The 22,907-nt window shown below is 39.6% G+C and overlaps 1 protein-coding gene across 3 annotated transcripts in view; it reads left to right on the top strand.

The window, feature by feature from the left end:
* RAD21 (RAD21 cohesin complex component) overlaps positions 1-21,906 on the top strand; it is a 35,010-nt gene extending 13,104 nt beyond the window's left edge. For 2 of the 3 annotated variants that reach the window (XM_034763504.1, XM_034763505.1), the window contains exons 3-14: positions 6,351-6,480; positions 7,736-7,835; positions 8,520-8,626; positions 9,796-9,999; positions 10,693-10,818; positions 11,003-11,125; positions 12,028-12,251; positions 12,988-13,147; positions 13,772-13,923; positions 15,123-15,272; positions 16,891-16,974; positions 20,067-20,258. In XM_034763504.1, coding sequence (XP_034619395.1) covers positions 6,351-6,480; positions 7,736-7,835; positions 8,520-8,626; positions 9,796-9,999; positions 10,693-10,818; positions 11,003-11,125; positions 12,028-12,251; positions 12,988-13,147; positions 13,772-13,923; positions 15,123-15,272; positions 16,891-16,974; positions 20,067-20,258 — 1,752 coding nt within the window. Of the gene's footprint in view, positions 1-6,350; positions 6,481-7,735; positions 7,836-8,519; positions 8,627-9,795; positions 10,000-10,692; positions 10,819-11,002; positions 11,126-12,027; positions 12,252-12,987; positions 13,148-13,771; positions 13,924-15,122; positions 15,273-16,890; positions 16,975-20,066 lie in introns of all 3 variants that reach the window. The other variant, XM_034763506.1, reaches the window with a different exon arrangement.
* Positions 21,907-22,907: the final 1,001 nt, after the last annotated feature.

The raw sequence follows: 22,907 nt of genomic DNA, 5'->3' as shown, positions 1-22,907 counted from the left end.
TAATGTCCTTGTTTTAGTTAAATAAAACAGTTTAAGTGTTCTGGATTTTTTCTTAAACAGCAAATACATAATATTTTAACAAAGCAAGCAGGTGGGGTCCCAGGACTGTTGAAGATTAGTGTATGTCCAGGTATCATATGCAACCTTGTCCTTTGGAGTACAGTGCAGTGGGTGCTAAACGGCAGAGGGATGGGTGTTGAGTGCAGTGGGTACTAGGAATCCGCAGGGCTGGACTGTGATGGGACAGGAGTGGAATCCAGTGGGTACAGACTGAAGCCAGGAGGTTGATAAGAATGTGGTGGTGGTGTCTGAGGGGGAGCATGGTAAAGAGTTTTGCAACAGCCGCTTCAGGGGAGAGTGGATGCAGAGGTGCTTGGTTTGCAATGCTAGTAGCATCTGGAGCATGTCCGCTTGGCACTCCATAACGTTTAAGAGCAGCTCCGTGGCTTCGTTCTGGCGCACCGCGGAGTACATCATGACATCACACAGAAAGTCTCATCCTGTGCAGCTGTTCAGCCGGCGATAACAAAGAGGGGAGGCTGGGCTCCCATGATCATATCTGTGAAGCCAAAATGCAACGTTTTACAGGAGCAGAATTGTTTGCAACACAGAGACCACTGATTCAGTGATGTAAAACACAGCTACTATTCACATACCTGTCACTAACTGGCTGAACCCACGGAAGCACACATGAGCCACAAGACCCCCAAAGTGATGAGTAACCACAGGGGTAGGGGAAATCAGTGTTCCAGGACCTACTGTACACTGGGCACCTGGCTCTTGGGGAGAGCCAGCACTATGGGGGCGGGAGCCTTATAATCATTACTCTCCCTGCATTTTCCACAGACTGTGTTCATTATGGAAGATATCTCGCTGCTGAGGGTGAGCAGGGAATCAAGGGAGGGTCTTCTCCAAAACTGCAGCTTCTGCCCTGGCCCTTAGATAGCTTGCCTGTGTGCAGCAATGGTCCCCAGTGACAGCAGAGTGCAATGACGGCGGAGTGGTGCGGAAAAGTTACCCTTAATGGGGCAAGAAACAAAGCAGCTTTGCCAAAGAACCTGCAGCCGCGGATTGCCCAGTATGTCCATGAGCATTTCATGGAGATCTGAGGCAGACTCCCGTGAAGTGAGGGAGTGAATAAACACCCTGTTCTGCCGCTCAGACTGTGCATGTGGCGGTACACACATCATACAGACACAAGCCTGCTTTCTGCTACCCTCCTGCCCCCAACAACTTGCTTCAGCGATTCCCAAAATCAAAGCCACTTACCGGGGCCTCCTCTCCTGTTTGCACTTCGCCAAGCTCCGACCGATGTGATTGGCTAGCCTCCTCTGGGGTAGAGAAGAGCTCTTGGCTGCATGCATCTCTGACCTCAGAGTCGTCCTCTGCCTCTGGGTCCCCCTCTACATCCTGGTGCAAGATTTCCTCCTCCTGGCTCAGTCCACTCTCTACTGGCATGCGAGTCACCGAAGTATCCACAGTGGCCTTCGCAGTGGAGGTGGGGTCACCACCAAGTATCGTGTCCAGCTCTTTGTAGAACCAGCAGCTCGTGGGCACAGCACTGGAGCGGCGGTTTCCCTCCATCGCCTTGTGGTAGGGGTTCTGCAGCTCCTTCACTTTGACCATTCACTGCAGTGTGTCCCGGTCATGGCCCCTTTCTGTCATGCATTGTGAAATCTGTCCGTAGGTATCATAATTCCTATGGCTGGAGGGCAGCAGGGACTGGACAGCTCCCTCTCCCCAAATGCTGATGAGGTCCAGGAGCTCGGCATTGCTCCAAGTAGAAGATTGCCTGATCCGTGGAGCAGGCATGGTCACCTGGAAAGATACGCTGAGACCACTGCACACATTACCGAGCAAACAGAAAGGAGACTTTCAAAATTCCCAAGGAATTTAAGGGTTGGGGCTGACAGTTGGTCACCTGTGGGCAGGGCAGTAGAGTTCAAACCGAGGACCGGAGAGGTGAGAAAAGGCATTGTGGGACCTCCCCAGAGGCCAGTTGCAGTGCTGTAACACTGGTCTATAATTTTTGAGAAGTCGTCTGCTTCAGAGATAAAATGTGCTATTTATTATGTATTTTGATGTGCTGAAGTCAAATATGACAATTAAAACAACTGATTGGCTACTGTTTCTAAGATATTTAAGATTTTACATTTTATGTCTATATATATATATATATTGTGTAGATAGTAGAGTTTTAATCATAAATTGTAAACCTAGGTCTTTTCATGTGTTTATGGTTGCTTTACATGATGATATTTCACCTGTCCTGTTTATGTAACACTTTAAAAATCAGCAAATGGGTTATATAAATAAATTTTATTATGAAACAAAAGGCAAACTATTCTGTACATAGTTTAGTCCTATTCAGTGTCTACTCGGCGCTTCTTGGCTTGTCTCTTGTATTCATTAAATGGAGCATCTCTTGTCACTGTCCAGCAATAGTCTGCAAGCATTGATGGGCTCCATTTGCCCTGATAGCATTTCTCCATTGTTGAAATGTCCTGGTGAAATCGCTCGCCGTGCTTGTCGCTCACTGCTCCGCAGTTCGGTGGAAAAAAATCTAGATGAGAGTGCAAAAAATGTATCTTTAGTGACATGTTGCAACCAAGGCTTTTGTATGCCTTGAGGAGGTTTTCCACCAACAACCTGTAGTTGTCTGCCTTGTTGTTTCCAAGAAAATTTATTGCCACTAACTGGAAAGCTTTCCATGCCGTCTTTTCCTTGCCACGCAGTGCATGGTCAAATGCATCATCTCAAAGAAGTTGACGAATCTGAGGACCAACAAAGACACCTTCCTTTATCTTAGCTTCACTTAACTTTGGAAATTTTCCACGGAGGTATTTGAAAGCTGCTTGTGTTTTGTCAATGGCCTTGACAAAGTTCTTCATCAGACCCAGCTTGATGTGTAAGGGTGGTAACAAAATCTCCCTTGATTCAACAAGTGGTGTATGCTGAACACTTTTCCTCCCAGGCTCCAATGACTGTCGGAGTGGCCAGTCTTTCTTGATGTAGTGGGAATCTCTTGCACGACTATCCCATTCGCAGAGAAAACAGCAGTACTTTGTGTATCCAGTCTGCAGACCAAGCAAGAGAGCGACAACCTTCAAATCGCCACAAAGCTGCCACTGATGTTGGTCATAGTTTATGCACCTCAAAAGTTGTTTCATGTTGTCATAGGTTTCCTTCATATGGACTGCATGACCAACTGGAATTGATGGCAAAACATTGCCATTATGCAGTAAAACAGCTTTAAGACTCGTCTTCGATGAATCAATGAACAGTCTCCACTCATCTGGATCGTGAACGATGTTGAGGGCTGCCATCACACCATCGATGTTGTTGCAGGCTACAAGATCACCTTCCATGAAGAAGAATGGGACAAGATTCTTTTGACGGTCACGGCACATGGAATCCCTAACATCACCTGCCAGGAGGTTCCACTGCTGTAGTCTGGAGCCCAACAGCTCTGCCTTACTCTTGGGTAGTTCCAAATCCCTGACAAGGTCATTCAGTTCACCTTGTGTTATGAGGTGTGGTTCAGAGGAGGAGGATGGGAGAAAATGTGGGTCCTGTGACATTGATGGTTCAGGACCAGAAGTTTCATCCTCATCCTCTTCCTCGTCTGACTCAAGTGAGAATGATTCTGGTGCATAAGGAACCGGCAGTCCTTCTCCGTGGGGTACTGGGCGTATAGCTGATGGAATGTTTGAATAATGCACAGTCCACTTTTTCTTCTTTGACACACTTTTCCCAACTGGAGGCACCATGCAGAAGTAACAATCGTTGGTATCATCTGTTGGCTCTCTCCAAATCATTGGCACTGCAGAAGGCATAGATTTCCTTTTCCTGTTCAACCACTGCCGAAGATTTGTTGCACAAGTGTTGCAGCATATGTGTGGGGCCCACCTCTTGTCCTGATCTCCAATTTTGCAGCCAAAATAAAGGTGATAGGCTTTCTTAACCATAGTGGTTATACTGCGCTTCTGTGATGCAAAAGTCAGTTCACCACAAACATAGCAGAAGTTAGCTGCACTGTTCACACAAGTACGAGGCATCTCTGCTCACTTTGGCTAAACTGAAATGTGTCCCTTTGCAAAATCAAACACTGACAAATAAGAGATCACGACACTGTATGATTTGTAGAGCTGATCTAGGGCAATTTGTTCAGCAGAGTGATGTAAGCTTCGTTATGATTGCATCATCCATGACTTCTAGGAATAACATGATGCAATTAATATCATGTATGACGCAATACCAGCTTCAGATTGTATCATTCATTGTTTGCCTAAAAAGCAAGTACTGTCCAAACCCAGTCATAGATTTATTCATAGATCCAGTCAAAGATGTGTGTTAGTCATTTCTGGTTTAAATTGAGATCCCTTCCCTTTATAACTCCCTTACCCTCCGCCATTCCCAAGTCAAGGGTCGTATATACTGACCCAATAGCATATCTTGAAAACTAGAGCCAATCAACAATTTTAAGCATCATTTTCATTCTCAATTATAGTTATTCGAACCTAATTAAGAATTAGTAAAGTTTGACTACATTTATTTCAGAAGCGTTTTGGCTGTAGAGCAGTGTAATTGACCAGGTGTCTATATTGGCACAGCGGCGCAGTAGCCTCGGCGCAGAAAGCTGTACGCCTCTTGTTGGGGTGGGGTTTTTTTAGTGCGCAGAAACTGCGCAGTTTCTGCTACTAAGTGGTTGGCAGTGTGTATACCTCAGGAGTTACACCACAGAAAACTGATTTACTGCGCAGAAACTTGCCTGTGTAAACATGGCCTTAGTTATGACAAGAACTTCATTTGACAACCCAGGGAGGAGTCAGAGAAAGGAGAATGAGAACCAAGGCAGTGGAAATGCTCACTCATGGGGGTTATGCATATGCCTTGAGGCTTGCAAGGATTTTTGTAAGACTTTCAGAGCTAGGCATTCTTAAAATCTGTTTTTGTTTGGGGCGGGGGTTGGGGGTTGTGTGTGTTTTTATCTTATTTCTGGAGGCTTAGACGAGCTTTTATTATTGTATGTAATAAAAAGCCTGGGTATCTGTAATAATTCAGTTAAATTGAGGTTAGAAGTTTTAGGACTTATTCTTCCTGAGAAATCTTATTCCACTTATCCGTCAACACAGTTCTCAAACTTCTTCAGATTATGAGCCACTGAAGATATTCTTTCCTGGCCACATCTTTGGACAACCACACTCCTGCCCTGCAGCAAATACAATACTTGGTTACATAGAAAAATAACAGTGAAACTGTTTTAGAGATTTGGCGACAAGAGGAACACAAATTTGTTTTAATGTGAAGGGTACAGCTGCTTCTTTGTGCCCGCCCCAAAATTTTTAACTGTGCTGTTTTATTTCCTATTTTGGTGTGAAACTCTAAATTTACTATTAGTAAATCTTTCCTCATTGCCTGCAGTCACTTTTAACCTTATTTCTGGTTCAGTGTGCAGTTTAGTCCTGTTCTTTGTTTTGTATTATCATAGGGCCTGGGGCCCCTGTCGTAGACCAGGAGGACCCCATTGTCCCACCTATTAAATCTTGGTGATGTCCACAAATTTGAGCAGGATTGGAGGTTAACCAAAGAAACAAAGGCATGAAGGAGTTATACAGGATGCAGTGAGATGGGTTTGGTTTTGTGTGCTGCTTGCTAATTTATTCCGAAGTGACATGTTTCAAACTTAACTTTATTAATTAAAACTGAATGTTTAGGAAATAAAGCATTTTCTGTAATCGCTAGGCCTGTTGACTCAATGAATACCCCTTTGTTTGCAAACGTAACAGGCCTTCTCTTCATTTCCCCTAAGCAAAAATAACAAACTAAACCTGCATGCCACTCTATACTAATAGTGTGGTAGTCAAAATATTGGACTTAAAGCTAGGAATTCCCTGAATTCTGATCCTGGCTCTGATGCTGTCTCCCTCGATGGTGTTGGACAGTTTCCCCATGTATAGCATTGGAATACTTAGCTGCATCACACTGTGGGAACTGATTGTAAAGCTTTGAGAACAGCATATGCTATTTTAAGTATTACTTTTGTAGATATTTCTTGAAGTAGTACAAAGTACAATTAACAAATTGCTGTTCAGATTTAGTTGAAAGGATGGGGTTTGCAAACTACTTCATGTTGATTAATATTGTCTCTGGCAGTATAAAGTTACTTTGAGATGCTGTGCTTTACTGTTTATCTTAAAATTGATGTAAAAGGAGTATATCATAAGAGAAACTCTAGCAAGACTGGCTTGCACTGAGGGTTTTTTTTCTCCTGTGAAAGTACTGTGTTTTTGTTTTGTTTTTCAATATAAACAAGATATACCTGTTGCAATCAGTAAATCTATTTTTAGGTGAAGATGGCACTTCGAACCTCAGGACATCTCTTATTGGGAGTTGTTAGAATCTACCACAGGAAAGCTAAATACCTTCTTGCAGACTGTAATGAAGCCTTCATTAAGATCAAGATGGCTTTTCGTCCAGGTACTCGCCATGTATCTTAAACACTTTCCCCCACAAGTTACATTACAATATGTAGTGAGACTTAATAAGCACGTATGCTGTTTTACATTCCTGATGCTCCTATTGGAATAAGAGAAGTTTGTGTTACTTTGCATAGGGAAATACCATCTTTCAGATGACACTCTGAAATTCTGCTTCTTCCCCGGCACTGCTTCAGTTGAGTGTTCTGGACTAAGGTTTCGGCACTCTTGTCAATAAGACCTATTCAGCAGGTGATATGAGGATGTGCTGCTTGTTAAATAGCTGCACATGCAATTGGGAAGCACTGAGGGGAATTTGGAACCAGTGGAGTATCAAGAGGCCATGCAGGCAGGAGGTGAAAAAGGGAAATATAGAAGCAAGTTGCTCAAAGAGAGGCTATCTTATAATCATATTCCTTGTGCCTAACGATTTTTTGTTTACAATCGTAAAAGTAATATCTAAGCTACAGTAACTGAAAGGAATATTTTTTTCAGTATTTGTATTTTGTGTTACAGTATTTGATGTCTACTCAGTATCATTGTTTTCCTTAGGATAGTCAGTTTCTCCTATTGTGTGGATGTTTCACGCAGCAACAAAGAAAAATAATTTAAGTAGGAGAACGTGATTGTAAAAGCAGAAGAATTGGCAGGGAGACTTGGAGGTGGGGAAGGAGGGAACAAATGTTCTTAATACCTGAAACGACTTTTAACCCAACTTTAAGTTGAGTAACTTAGTTGATTATCTCTGATTTTAGTGTGGGAATTGTAAAAAATTTTTTGCCAATTTGAAATTGTTCAGACGGGACTTCAGTGGCAGCTTCTGAGTGCTCAGTACTTCTGAATCCAGTCTATTTATGTGCCTAAATGTGGCCTGGGGATTTAACTTTAGGAATCCAGTTTTTTTTACAGTGGCATATTTTTGAAAACTGGAACAAAACAGCTTTAAAAAAATGAGACTTGAAGTATGTAGCATTTTTATTTAGGTTTTTTTTGGATCTCCCTTTCTGATCCAGATTCTCAAGTATATGGCCGTGGCTTTCAGTGACATTTCACTGCCTGCTTTATTGCATTTAACTTTCATCTGTAACAAAAACATTTGGAGTGGCATTGGCTTGGTGTTTTCCCGCTGAAGGTAGTGAAGACAATGGGAGTCTTACCTAAGGGAGCAGAGAAACCAACACTAAGTGTGTTTGGAAAAAAAAATCCTATCTTTTGTGTAGATATAGAAACTTATGTCTGAGTGTTCTCCTTTTCAGGTGTTGTTGATTTGCCTGAGGAAAATCGAGAGGCTGCCTACAATGCTATCACTTTACCTGAGGAATTTCATGATTTTGACCAGCCACTGCCTGATCTAGAGTAAGCTTACTTTCTCTTACTAAAGTAGGCTTGCTTTTCTGGAGTAGCGATTTCAAATCTAAATTGATCAATTAACACAAACAATGGCAGATAAGTACCATTTCAAATTGGATACTTAACCTTTTTAAAAAATGAAATACTTTTTTTGCCTGTGGAACTCCTGGAATGCAAATTGCTATGCCAATATTTATTTGGTTTACAGTTAAATTTAAAATGTATTGTGTAAATTGAGAAATAATTCAAATATGTTCCAAGTTATTTACGCTTTCCTAAACCATTTACCTTAACGCTCTTTGCTGTGCATTATATAAATTTAAACTCTTGATGAAGGTAGATAATGTAACCGCTGAATTTCATAAGTACTTTTTGGAGCTTGTTATTCCAAAATTAACCTTAGAGCCACAAGAGGCACAGTATATCTGTAGCTTTTCTTTATTCCTAGCTTTCTAGAAGCTGATCACAATTTTTATTGCCTCACTCTTAGTATATCCTAAAGTAATATTTGTTGTTTGTTATATTTTTTAGGGTTGTCTTCATGACTGTATTTATACAAGTGCACAATATATTTCTATAGACAGGCTTCATAATAAAACAGTAGTCTGTTAAGTAACCTGTAAATTGTTTTAAATTGATCAAATATAATCAAGGAAAGTCTTTTAAAACTGTATGTTCTTTTTATTTAAGCGATATTGATGTGGCTCAACAATTCAGTTTGAACCAGAGTAGAGTGGAAGAAATTACAATGAGAGAAGAAGTGGGCAACATCAGTATTCTTCAGGATAATGACTTTGGTAAAATGCTTTAATATTTTTAATATACTAAGTTATATTTTATATAATATTATTATTATTATTAAAATTATACTAATATATTTTTAATGTACTAAGTTAGGTTTTGCTGGCTCTTGGAGTGAAATGAAAGTTTCACAAATCTTGTGGGTTAATTAGCACTGAGAATATTACATGAAATATCACTTAGATGTATTAGTCAAATGTTTTTACAGAGTGAATACCCTCATTATAGGATGAGTTTTCCAAAAATCTGTCATCTAATAGCCAAAAAAATTGTTGCTGCTTGTAAAGAAGCAACAATAACCATTTGTCAGGTGGATTAATGCTTAAGTGAATATATGAAATGTTAATTTTCTCTTTTAAATGTGGCAGTCTAAATTCATTAGCCAGCAGCTCTTTTCTACTGATTTTCATTGCATTCAGAAATAACTTTTTGACCCCTTATAACTTTTTTTCTTAGTGGCGGAGCAATTGCAATGATGAAAGTGGTATTCTGAGATTTTTTTGTTTCAATATCTCTTGGTGTATCGTTGTACAGAATGCTTTAGAACTGATAAAAATGTATATGAATATCTTAAAATTGTTTTCTGTGCTCCAAACTTGTTTAATATTATCCATAAAATAGGAATCTGTTAATCGGTTGTCTACACATGGGATTAATAGACCTCTCTGGTATTAATCTGTTTTTGGATGTGCATTAAACACAAACTTAGAGCTTAGGGAGCTTTTTCTTTTAATAGATCCAATGGACGTCTCTAAAATTAATATTTTAAATATTTTGGTGCAGTACTGAAGCCATTCTCAATAGGTATGCTTAGAATATATTTTCTACGTAAGAAAGATAACTTCAGGAGGAGGACAAGAGAGGAAGTTGTTTTGAACAAACCTATGAAATTAAAACAGCACTGAAGAAAGTGTCTTCAAGTGTCCACCATTAACTCTACATTTAAAAAAGTAATAGATAAATTGTAAAAGGGTTGAAAACTATAGAAGCATAACTGCATTTTGGTGAACAGAAATAACTCTAAACTTACTGAGAAATTAGTTATAGAACAAAATTATCTAGTGGGTCATTTTTTCATAGAATAAGTGAAGTGATTAATGATCTGCTTGTTGGTTTGCTTAAACCTAAATTCTTTATCTGTTTGGCTAAAATTATATTCTTGCAGGAGATTTTGGAATGGATGATCGTGAGATGATGAGAGAAGGTAGTGCATTTGAGGATGACATGCTAGTGAGTACCAGTGCGTCCAATCTTTTACTGGAGCCTGAACAGAGCACCAGTCATCTTAATGAGAAAGCTAACCACCTGGAATATGAAGACCAATACAAGGATGATAATTTTGGAGAAGGAAATGATGGAGGAATATTGGGTATGTTTGAGAAATTAGTGTAGCAACTGGGTTTTATTAACTGTCCCTTGTCTTCTGTCTAAATTGTAAGCTCTCTGGGGCAAGGGCCATGTTTTGTTGTTGTTTGTACAGTGCCTAACAATAATTATCCCGGTAAACATTTTCATTTTATTTTAAAATACGCAGTTTGAATTAAATCACTTTCCAAATTCAAGGCACTCCACTGTACATGTGAGGCGTGGAAGAGAAACTAGTATGTGAATCTTCTGGCTCATTGAAACCCCTCTGACTCCCTTGGGAGGGATTAAATTTATACAATGAGACTGTTAAGTGTTGGATCCTTTTTACTATGATCCCTGAACTTTAAAAACCCTGTGGAATTCTTGCATGATAGACTTAAGCTTTGCATGCAACATGCAAACATTATGTATAATTGGGTAGTCAGAACATAACAGCATACTAATAAAACAGACACAAGTGTGATAACTAACTTGACTTAATATTGTTTGTTTGGATTTCACTTTAAAAAAAAAAAACACTTTTTTTTCCCTTTGATGGAGCATGACTGCTGCAAAAAAAAAAATTCAGATAGTTTGTGTATCTTTAGTCCTTCAGTTTTCTGTGCTGTTATAAGTATACAACATTTTGATTACTTGGGGTTTTTTGGTTTGTTTATGCACACTACCACAACTGATTCTTCTGTTGCTATTTCAGATGACAAACTTCTTAGTAATAATGATGGAGGCATCTTTGATGACCCACCTGCTCTCTCAGAAGGTGGGGTAATGATGCCAGAACAGCCTCCCCATGATGATCTGGATGATGATGATAATGTTTCAAGTGAGTATTTAATCTAGGACTAAGTTTCGTTTTTAAAACTATCACTAGGAATTGTTTAGTTTCATAATAAACATGTTGTGGACTGAAGTTTATAAAAGCTTGTGTTGAACCTGTTGATATATTGTGGTGTTTTCTTTGTGTTCCAACTTAGTCCAAGATGTTTAACTTTCGTTTTGTTTGGTAGTGGGTGGACCAGACAGCCCAGACTCAGTAGATCCAGTTGAACCGTTACCAACTATGACTGATCAAACAACACTGGTTCCAAATGAAGAAGAAGCTTTTGCTTTGGAGCCTATTGACATCACTGGTAAGTAAGCCATTTGAGAACACTTTAATTGAAATATTTGAGACCTTTTGATCTAGGAAAACCTTGAGTTAGTGGAGTAGAAATTAATCTCTTGGTATTATTGCTAACTCAGTTTAGTGGTGTGTTTCCCATTTTTCTTTTCAGAACATCGGATTTTGTCTTGCTTTCCCAAGAAATTCACTACCAGCTTTCTTGCTTGGAGCATATACAGTGCAGTTGCACATATTGGAATATCAACCTTGCTTAGTCCCTTGCTAAGGCAGAACCTGAAGTTTTTTGTCTAGTTATCTAATGTCTGATTTAACATAACAGTTATGTTCTTACTGAAACAAATTAAAATCTGCATACTAAAATTATATTTAGGACATAGCTGTCTGCAGTCTGTAAGAAGCAACTCATGCTGACGTGAAGGAAAATAAATATCATTAGTCTAATTTTAGTTCAGTTATTACTAAAACAAATACTTGGTTGTTTGGTCAAAATGGATAGTAGCATGGTTGAGTTGCTAGCAAAATGACTGGTATTTACTTGTTTACAGTATCAGTTTACATCTTAAAAGTACTGTACAAATATTTAGTGCTGCCACCAAATAGGTTAAGAAATTTTACTACATCTCTACCCCGATATAACGCTGTCCTCGGTAGCCAAAAAATCTTACCACATTATAGGTGAAACCGCGTTATATCGAACTTGCTTTGATCCGCCGGAGTGCGCTCCTCGTCCCCCCGAGCATTGCTTTACCGCATTATATCCGAATTCGTGTTATATTGGGTCGCGTTATATCGGGGTAGAGGTGTATCTTAAATTTAGGGAATTCTTAGGCAGTATATTTACTTGGAGCCTGTAGGATTTTTACTGTAACATAGTATCAAATCTGTTTCCCTCTCTCTTGTCTTCAACAGTCAAGGAAACCAAAGCAAAGAGGAAGAGAAAGCTGATTGTAGACAGCGTGAAAGAGCTGGATAGCAAGACTATTAGAGCCCAATTAAGTGACTACTCTGATATTGTCACTACTTTGGACTTAGCACCTCCCACTAAGAAATTGATGATGTGGAAAGAGACAGGAGGAGTTGAAAAACTTTTCTCTCTGCCTGCTCAACCTTTGTGGAACAACAGACTATTGAAGGTAATACAGATTTCTGAAGGTTTATTTTTAAATGAATTATATTAAGAACTGATCATGTGGGTGAGGCTGAAATCTTATATAGCAAGCAAAAATGTGCATTAGCAGCATCTGATAAATAGTACATTTTTGAAAACTTGCTTCAACTGAAAACAAACTTCTGGAGTCTGCATGTAGTTCAGTCACTGATATGTAGGCTGGGAAGGATTAGATTTTTTTTTAACAGTAAATATAGATCAGTAGTGTTTTTCAGCACCCACACAAACCAAGGAAAAAATATTTTCATCTGATTATAATTTGCAGATAGTGAAAGTAAGAAAAGTGTTGTGTGACAACTTAGTTTGATTTAAGGCTATTTACTTTGTCTGTTTTGACATATTCTGACAATTTGATTCAACTATTATGAATCTTTACCTTTTTGACTCTCAGCATTTACTTTCATTAAATAGTTATTGTCTGACCACTACATTTTTGCACAAATATGAAAAATTTAAATCGATAAAATTTTAAAAATGCTTAAAAAGAAACATATGTATTAGTCTAAGCTATTAAAAAAAAATGGATTCAGGCAAGCCTGCTGATATGTAACAATTCTTAAACATTCAGGGAAAGAAGCTTTTTAAAACAAGGGCACATAACGAGAAGTCCATCTCTGAAACAAATATAATATGAAAAATTTATGTGTTAACTACAGATCAGAGAACTACTAGTCTACAAGAGTGATTGTTTTTTCTTATAGCTTTTTACTCGCTGTCTTACACCTCTTGTACCAGAAGACCTCAGAAAGAGGAGGAAAGGTGGAGAAGCTGATAACTTGGATGAGTTCCTTAAAGACTTTGAAAACCCGGAGGTGCCCAGAGAGGAACCGCAGCAGCAGCAACAACAGCGAGATGTTATTGGTTTGTAACTCATTAAACAACATGCTCTACTTCCTTTCAAAGCTTAATTTTTATTTGGTGCTTTATATTAAATTACTAGAGGGGAAACATTTACCTAGGTTATAAAGCACAGGGCTTTGTAATTACTCGTATAACTTGCTACAGTCAATAACTCCTTTGTTGGTAGATTTCTTTTCTAAATATAGCAGACTTACATGAGACAGCTGTGTCCAGTGAATTAAATGGGCACTGAGGGCTGGTCTGCACATACATTTCCACCGATTTAACTAAATTGACTTTTGCGTCAATTTAATTAAATCAGTACAAAAACTGTGTGAGTATGAAAATATGGACCTAATTGTTGTAAACTCTGGAGGTGCTGTGAGTTAATTGGTGTGAGTTTAAGAAGTGACATGATGATTTATAAACTACTTATATACAACAAAAAGAAGAACAGGAGTACTTGTGGCACCTTAGAGACTAACAAATTTATTAGAGCATAAGCTTTCGTGGACTACAGCCCACAAGTACTCCTGTTCTTCTTTTTGCGGATACAGACTAACACGGCTGTAACTCTGAAACCTGTTATATACAACAAAATCAAAATACCTATTTATAAAACGTATTGAATATCCCAAAATATAGATGAACCTATCTTGGAAGAGCCAAGCCGCCTACAGGAATCTATGATGGAAGGCAGCAGAACCAACTTGGATGAATCCGTCATGCCACCCCCACCACCTCAAACAGGCGTGAAACGCAAGGCTCAGCAAGTGGATCCAGAGCCTGTATTACCTGTGAGTAAGATTACAGTGAAGATGTGAGTTACACAGGAGTGGTGACTATATGCTCTGCAAAGAAAGCCTATAGCATCCCTTTATCTAGAAACAGATAACATTTCTCTGGTGGGTAGGAAATGGTGTTAGTCTCTGCTACAAATCCTGAAAGTAGTTCTCCCAACCCCCACCCCACAGAAACATATCAAAGTGGTTCTGGGACTGTGTCCTACAGAATTTGAGTAAAAATAAAACCAGCCCCAAAACAGTAAGGTCATGGTAAAAAGGTCTATAAGGGAAAAGCTGGTGCTATGCTATGCTAAGCCCTTACATTTAAAGGAAAGAGAATGTCCCAATGCATTTAACATGTTTGGAATATTTCTTACAATGAGAGTTGCTTCTATAACCACTCAATAGACGATGTAATTTAACGCAGGTTTCGCCAAGATATAATTCAATGCAACACACAGTTATAGTATTGCTTGTGCTCCTATCTATCTTGGTGTAAAGAATTGCTTGTTGGCAGACTATTTTGGCAAGAAAAACCTCAGTTTTTCACCCTTCATTTATAAGGATGGGAAACAGTTAATAACTTGGGTACCTCTGCTTCAGTGCAAGCAGTGCGTTTCCAGTTCTCCACGATCTGTGGGGAATGGGGTCTTCAGTACCCTATTTGTAAGTCACTTCTGAAAATATTTAGCTAGTGCCTTCATACCAATGTCCTCACTTTGTCCCACAGAGGATGCCACTGTAGTTTTTAATGCATTGATGAGGCATTTCCCCAATAAGTTGACAATGGGGTTTATACAGCGATGCATCTGGCTATCGGGGGGAGGGGTCTTAAAGCTAGATCTCATCCAAAGTACACCATATTTCTCTGTAGTAAGATCAGTTCCCAGGGTGATGTACTAAACCAACTTCTTGGGAAACAGACTTGTGTTACTAATATTTTATTAGAATTTCTAGGTTTAATGGAATCTAAGATTAAAGAGGTACTTACGGGGAGCTAAGGAAAATAAATGTGTTGTATTTCTTTGCAAAGAACACTTGGATTATTTGTAGCAAGTGTCTGAAAATTAGAAACTTGGATTAAGTTTAATTATGTGGGATTATAAAGATGCCAAATTGTATCTTTAAGATTTTCAGTCCTAAAAGTTCCAAGTAGCTGAAATCTTCATGTTAACTCCCATTTAACTTTAATGTCTCGTGTGTTCTCAAAGCCTCAGCCATTACAACAGTTGGAAATGCCACCTGTAGAAATGCCTCCAGAAGAGCCTCAAAATATCTGCCAACTAATACCAGAGCTGGAACTTTTGCCAGAAAAAGAGAAGGAGAAGGAAAAAGAGAAGGAAGAGGAAGAGGAGGAGGAGGTAGGCATGAGCTCTTAAGGATCAGTCTATAGATTTGACACAGGAAGTATTCAGTGGGATTCCTGAAAATATTTTTACTACCATCTCTTTACTTGTGACATCCCTTAAACTAAGTGTTTCAGCTAAGGAAGCATTTTCTGGTTACTTGGGGAGCGAGACAGACAAAGGGTAGAACTTTGAGATATGGAAAACACTCCTAATTGCATGCTTGACTTGATGAGCTGCTCAACTGATTGGAGAGGTATTGGCCATACTTAACATACAGTTAACAGCTATACGTGTTACATTTTGAACTTCAAGGGGTGTTATCAGATTTTAAATGTTGATCAATTTTGTAAAAACAAGCTTTACAAAAAAAGTTTAAGATCAAATGAAACGTTTTCACAAATCTAAAATTCTTATGTAGAATTTTAAGCACTCTGTTGTGGCGTTTAAAACACACATGTTACATAATTATGGTCCTGAAACTGACTTAAATGATTTCCATTGCACAAGCTGAGAGAAATTTAAAAGTAAATAGAGTATAAGTGACAAATTAAATTCATTCTTAGACTGTAAATTCTTTGGAACAAAGATTGTAACTTGTGTTTAAAAAGGATCCCTGATCTTGATGTGGCCTCTTGAGTGTTAATGTATGGCCTAAGTGAAGATACTTCTTGTCAGTTTAGATTTTAAACTGACAATGTTGTGTACGTAGCATTGTGGTCATGTAAAAAGCCATGTGCATGCACTGAGGAATAATGTACATATAATTTAGTGCAGTACAATGCAAAGAATCAGACAGGCACCAAAACATAGTTTTGAAAACCCATAACTATCACATCAGAGTTCTAGAAATAAGGACGTCTCCTTCAGCTTGCAATTCCTGAGTTTGCCAATTGGCAGTGGCTTTTTTTTGCTTAAATACAGTGATGGTGGGACAGTAGGAAAGCCCCAACTCAGCCTGTAAATTAGTTTTCATCCTGCTTTGAACGGTATTAATTGAAGCAAAAGGAAATTAAATATTTGAAGATTACTAAAGCAGATGGGATTTGGCTTGCAATCTTACCTAGCATTTTCAGTGTTTCAGAAAGTGCTTCTTTTTGGAATGTAGAACATTTCCTTTAAAAGTTGAGCTTACTCTCCATAAGGAGAGGCGGGATGCTCTTGTAGATGAAGTGCAGGAATGGGCATTGAGAGAGATAAGTTCTAGTCTCAATGGTGCCACAGATTTCCTCTGTAGCTTTGAGCAAATCACTCTTCTATGCCTGTTTCATGGGACTCCAAGAATCTGAACGTCTACATGACAATTCTGCAGCAAAAGCCCGCATCACTGGACACGGGTCAGTCTCAGGTGTTTAATTGCTATGTAAACGTACCTTTAACATAGAATAAGGGCAGGCAAGTAGCCTTTTGTCAATTATTTTTAGTCCCACTGGGATATCCAGTTTCCTTGTATGTGTTGCCATTCTTCTTCATGCCTTGTAAATCAAGCCATCGTGACCTTCCAGCTAATTCTTGATTGGCTTGAGGAGTGCTGTAAACAACTCTAGAAGTATGGATTTCATTTCACAATTTGTGTGTAAATATTAACCTAAGCCTACAGGTGTTTTTAAGTGAATTTTTTTGTTGGTTGCAGGAAGAAGATGGTACGGGGGGTGATCAAGATCAAGAAGAAAGAAGATGGAATAAGAGAACTCAGCAGATGCTTCATGGTCTTCAGGTACATATAGCACTTACCTTTAAAATTACTTCTTGAACCAGTTTAGCATGTTTTGACCAATGAAGAGGTCAAGTAAAAGCTAGGCGGACAGTAGACACCACATACCTGACTGATACTTTAAAGGTTTGATTTTGAAACGAGCATAGAAAAAGTGTAGGTTGTGATTAGGTAAATCATTGAAAGCACTCTCTAAAAGTAAACATGTGTATTCATATATTGTGCAATAGAGGGACAGTTGAGCAAGATACTTGTAGAACACTGACAGGTCCTACCTTTGGGTCTGTACTTCGGCTTGCAGCAAAGACAGGAACTCCAAAAACTCTTAATTCCTAATTGTTTTCTGAGCAACACATACCAGCTCCTGCAATGGAACCGAGGCACCTCCAGTTCTTTCAGCTGCCTGCAGACCACATTCGGAACGCCTAACCTTCATTAGCAAATATCTCAAGTTATGGAATCACTCTTGACCACTTCCACAAAGAGAAGCAATACTCGGTGAAATTGGCCAAGAACCATATGAACACAGCTCAGCATTGAAAAGACGATTCACACCCAATCATATATACTAGAAACAGCTGTACTTCCTACCATTATCACATACTTCAGACACACATGGCTGAGATCCTGACCTTCATTCTGCTGTTGAGCAGAAGCTTGTGACCGTCTGAGGGAAACTTTCGAAGAACTTGTATCCCTGAAGTTGGTCTTAGTTCAGAGAGTCAAGTCACTGTATTCTATATCACTTTACAGAAAAACAAAATCATTCCTGCTGTCTCAGGAAACCCTACAAATGTGGAATAAAGCCATATCTCAAGATGTTGTTGTTACACTTAACTGACAGTGAATTTGTATGAATTCTACCTGAATCTGGAGCACATGGATCAGATTGATCTTGAGTAGGACATAAGAGTTCTGTTCCTGTCTCTGAACAACAAAATACTGGTTCCACACACAGCACCAGGAAAAGACTGCACTGGAGAGTCTCTTAAAAGCTATGGAAGAAATTCACATATGACTTTCTCATAGCAAAATCTCTATGAGAAAGTTCATGAGAAGCACACATTCTCAGCCCACCTGGTTGAAATAAATATGATTCTCAATGTTGTTGGGGAGGTCAGTAAATAAGTTTGAACTGAACTCCCAGAATCAAATCACCTTGCTACATCTCAGTCTAGAAGCCATCTCTTTGTAGGCATAATTCTTGCGGGGGTGGAAAAAATTCTGATCAGTTGTCTGAACCTTAGCTGCTTGACATGAGCACTAGTTTGCATTTGGGCATAAGATTGCACAAATTTGAGCAGAAAATTTGTTGCAATCTGATACAAAAAAGGCTCCCTGCACACATTACTTGATCGCCTTGACCTGTCAGTCTGGATTCCTTTTTCCCTCAGTTTATTTGACAGCTCTTTTATCTTCAGTGTCTGTAGAAATTACCCACTTTCTCAATATTTGTTTGAGGGAGAGGGGATTGGAGCATTTATAATACCCTATTTAAAAGCCTGCCTGTCCTGTGCAATATTAATGTGGCTTTAGCTGCTGATAAAAGCTCCTTTTTGGTGTCACATTGAACCTGTGAGCTCACTTCATACATGGAAGTTTTAGTTGATATCACTGATTTCTCATTCTGCAAATTGAACGTCAGTGATCTGTCTTGACTAAATTCTTCACAGATGAAGCTGGTGTTCAGAAGCATCCTAACTTCCTTCTGAATACAATGCCAGAGTTCCACCTTAGGGCTTATCTGTTATAAATTGAATCAGTTTAACTAAAGGAATAAAATTAATTTAGTTAAACTCATGCAAACCCCTTTGTGGATACTTCTGTTTTGGTTTGACTATCCATGGATCTTTTCCCATCCAATAGATGTAAGGCAGACCATTCTGTACTTGTACATCTACTAACTGTAATTTATGTTCTTCAGAAGCTGTCTCTTTGGTCTGTCATTACAAAAGTATTGTTGGCTAGGAGAATCTCAATTCTCCCGAACTCTAGCAATTTTGAAAAAAAAAGTGATTTTGGGATGCTCTCACTGAATAGGTGTCAGATTTTTTTTCAAAAGTACCCACTGTTGGAAAATCAAGCCCCTTTTAAAAAAAAAAAAAAAAAAAAAAAAAAAATCTCAAGTTGAGCATCCAAAAATCCAGGCTCCCGAATACTTACCGAATCACAGGCAAGCATATGGCTTTAAGTGGCTTGGGATTCTACCAAGGGATTGAAGTTACTTGATCTCACATGTATTGTTATATCTGTCTCTAATTGTTCTTTCTGGCAGAACTAGTGGCGCATCTATCACAGGTGTGCTCCCTGCTCAAATGGGGATTACTTTGAGAGCCAGTGTACCCTGAATTGGGGGAGAATAATTATAATATGGAGATATCCCCATCTCATAGAACTGAAAGGGACCCTGAAAGGTCATCAAGTCCAGCCCCCTGCCTTCACTAGCAGGACCAAGTATTGATTTTGCCCCAGATCCCTAAGTGGCCCCCTCAAGGATGAACTCACAACCCTGGGTTTAGCAGGCCAATGTTCAAACCACTGAGCTAAGCCTCCCCCTAAAATGAATGGCAGGCACTGTTTCCTGTGGGATCTGTTGGATTTTGCAATGTGACAGTCTCCCAGGCAGAGGAAGGAGACATTTAAAGCTGGTACATGCATTAGAATTATAGGGACCTCAGGAAGTCATCTAGTCCAACCCCCTGCTCAAAGCAGGACCCAATCCCCAGACAGACTTTTGCCCCAGATTCCTAAATGGCCCCCTCAAGGATTGAACGTACAACCCTGGGTTTAGCATGCCAAGGCTCAAACCACTGAGCTACAAGGAGAAGTAATAGTCACCTGCCCCAGCAGCTGTGGATGACATTAAGTGGAACCTCAAATCCTGAATACAGCTGCCCCTCCCTGCTGATTAAAACATCCTGCACCCATTATTGATGAGTACCTTGACACCAGACCCACAGCTGCCAAAACGCTTTGAGCTTTTGCAATATATGACTTCGGTACTAATCAGTGTTGATCATGATTGGGTATGTAGAATTTTGGGGGATTTGTTTATGGTATCAACCAACTTTTGTGTGTGTTTTTTTTTTTTCCAGAGGGCTCTTGCTAAGACTGGAGCAGAATCTATCAGTTTGCTTGAGCTGTGCAGAAATACAAACAGAAAACAAGCGGCAGCAAAATTCTACAGTTTCTTGGTACTCAAAAAGCAGCAAGCTATAGAGCTGACACAAGAAGAGCCCTACAGCGACATCATTGCAACACCTGGTCCCAGATTCCATATTATTTGAATGGTTAGATACATCATAGCTAGTGTTAATTTCACTAGTGCATATGTATTGCCCCATGTGTAGGGCCCACAAGACCATTGGAGAAAATTTAGATTTTAATTGTCTGTACAAAGTCCTTGGTTTTCTTTTGGTTTTGGTTCTTGTATTTTAAATTTACCACTTTCATTTTTAGTGACACTGCTGGGGTGGATGGCTTGAGTTCCAACTGCAAAAACAAGACAAGCAATTCAAGGACCCAGATAAAGATTGTTTTATTCAGAGCAGATGTGTGCAATATTGGTGCATGTAATGTTGAGTGACAATGGAAATGTCTTACTATAATTTGACTAGCTTAATTCAGTAATGATATTTTTAACCTACACAAGTAAACCTGAAAGGCCAACATATTGTCTGATTAAAAACTTTGCCAAACTTGTCTAATATGTTCTGTCTGCTTCTCATAGTAATGAATTTTTCCTTCCCTAGATTTCTGGGTCTATTTTCTTCCTGGGTACCATGGGTCTCTTGCAGCTGCCAATGTGAATGGTAGTGCCTGGCATGTGAACTTTGCTTTGTCATTTTTGCAGTAGGATTTTGTAGCCCTTGATGCTAAAGGAAAACAGATGTCTATGGAAAGCACTTCCTATAACTGATCCTACTTATGCAGGAGGACAGAGCATGTATAAAACATCTTAGACAAAACATTCCTTTTCATTTATCACCTCATTGCGGTCCACTACTGATAATGGCTAGCTACTGTTAATAGGCAGCAAATAATTCTAGTATTTTCATTTAAAATTTAAAATATCAATACGCTTTAGGTTTGATCGAGCTGTACATAAACCCCAAACTTTTTTAAAGAACAGACTTCTGGATTGTATATTTTCTGACATTAAGCAGGCCTATGAAGATGAGCATAAGAGAAATTGAACAGATTGCATATGTAAAATATTGAATTAAATCAAGACACAACCTGTACTGAAAGGGCAGCAAACTAAATATATAGTACAAGCAGACATAGTTTACTTAAAGCAAATGTTGCTGTGTAAAGTGTATTAATGGCTCTTCGGATATATTTATAGTTTTAGTATTGATTTTCCAATAATGCACACTCCTCTGTTCAGAACATTTTAACAGCTTTGCAAAATAAGTCCTATTGGGTTTTACTATAAAGAATAAAAGCTTTACTGTTAGGACCAGATAGTATCAGAAATTATGTGAATATGTTGATTATGGAAACACGTCTTAACTTTTTTAGGGCAAAATTGTTCACACTGAAAGTTCTGGTTTTAATGTTGGCACTTTTGTGAAATGATTCTCTTTTGGGACTCTGAAATTTCAGTGTATACTCAAGTGTAAAATTATGTGAATGTTTTAAAGATTTGAGACTACATAATGACCGTGTTTTAATAATTGTTGAAAAAGTAAATTGTATAAAATAGTTACTGCAGCTTTATTTTCAACATAATGTGCCTGTAAAACCATGATTTTCCCCTTTGTAAAAAGACATTGTAGATAACTTGAGTGTTTAATTATAGAAAGGTCATTAGTTTCTTGTTACACATTTTGTTAGTCTGTTTTTTGTTGCTTTTCAAGGTTGATATTCTTGAAAATAGGTGATGCTGTATGTATAACTTTTCTAATAAAAATTGTTATAAGCTGTTATGTACTGGTGCTATATCCTGTTTGAATACCTTTCAGTGACATGTTGCTTATTTTGGTATTAGGAGGAGAAGTTAATTCTTTAAAAAGATTCTTAAAAACTCCCTCCAACATGTAAATACTTTTTGCCATTAGCAAGGAACACTTTAAATCAGAGGTGGGCAAACTACGGGCTGTGGGACCGTCCTGTCTGGCCCCAGAGCTCCTGGCCCTGGAGGCTAGCCCCTGGCTCCTCCCCTGCTATTCCCCCTCCCCACAGCTTCAGCTCACTGCGCTGCCGGCGCAATGCTCTAGGCGGCGGAGCACGAGCTGGGGCAGCGCAGCTGCAGAGCCCAGCCTGACCTGGTGCTCTGTGCTGCGCGGCTGCCTGTCGTGCTGCAGCTGTGCCACCAGCCACCCGTGCTCCAGGCAGCGTGGTAAGGGGGCAGGGAGCGGGAGGGGTTGGATAGAGGGCAGGGGAGTTTGGGGTGGTGGTCAGGGGGCAGGGGTGTGGATAGGGGTCAGGGTGGTCAGAGGGTGGGGAACGGGGGTTGAATGGGAGCAGGGGTCCCGGGGGGGCAGTCAGGAAGGAGAGATGGGGTTGGATGGGGTGGCCAAGGAGAAGGGGTGGTTAGATAGGACAGGTTCTGGGGGGCAGTCAGGAAGGAGAAGAGGGTTGGATGGGGCGGCAGGGGCAGTTAGGGGCGGTCAGGGAGAAGGGATGGTTGGATGGGGCAGTCAGGAAGGAGGCGGGGGGTCTGGGAGCAAGAAGCAGGGGGGTGGGGGCGGATAGGGGGTGAGCCACACCTGGCTGTTTGGTGAGGCACAGCCTCCCTAACTGGTCCTCCATACAATTTCAGAAACCCAGTGCAGCCTGCAGGCCAAAAAGTTTGCCTGCCCCTGTTTAAATCGCTGTATTTCTCTCTCATTTAAGTGCTCATGCTAAGAATGGCTGCCTGTGTATATTCCAGAATTAGGAAATTAAACAAGGAGGCTGTCTGTAAAATGCATTTTGTCTCAGTTCTCATT

This window comes from Trachemys scripta, chromosome 2, assembly GCF_013100865.1.
Source record: "Trachemys scripta elegans isolate TJP31775 chromosome 2, CAS_Tse_1.0, whole genome shotgun sequence".
Taxonomy (NCBI): Eukaryota; Metazoa; Chordata; order Testudines; family Emydidae; genus Trachemys; species Trachemys scripta.
The sequence above is the reverse complement of the archived record's forward strand: the minus strand, read 5'-3'. Positions and strand labels throughout refer to the sequence as shown.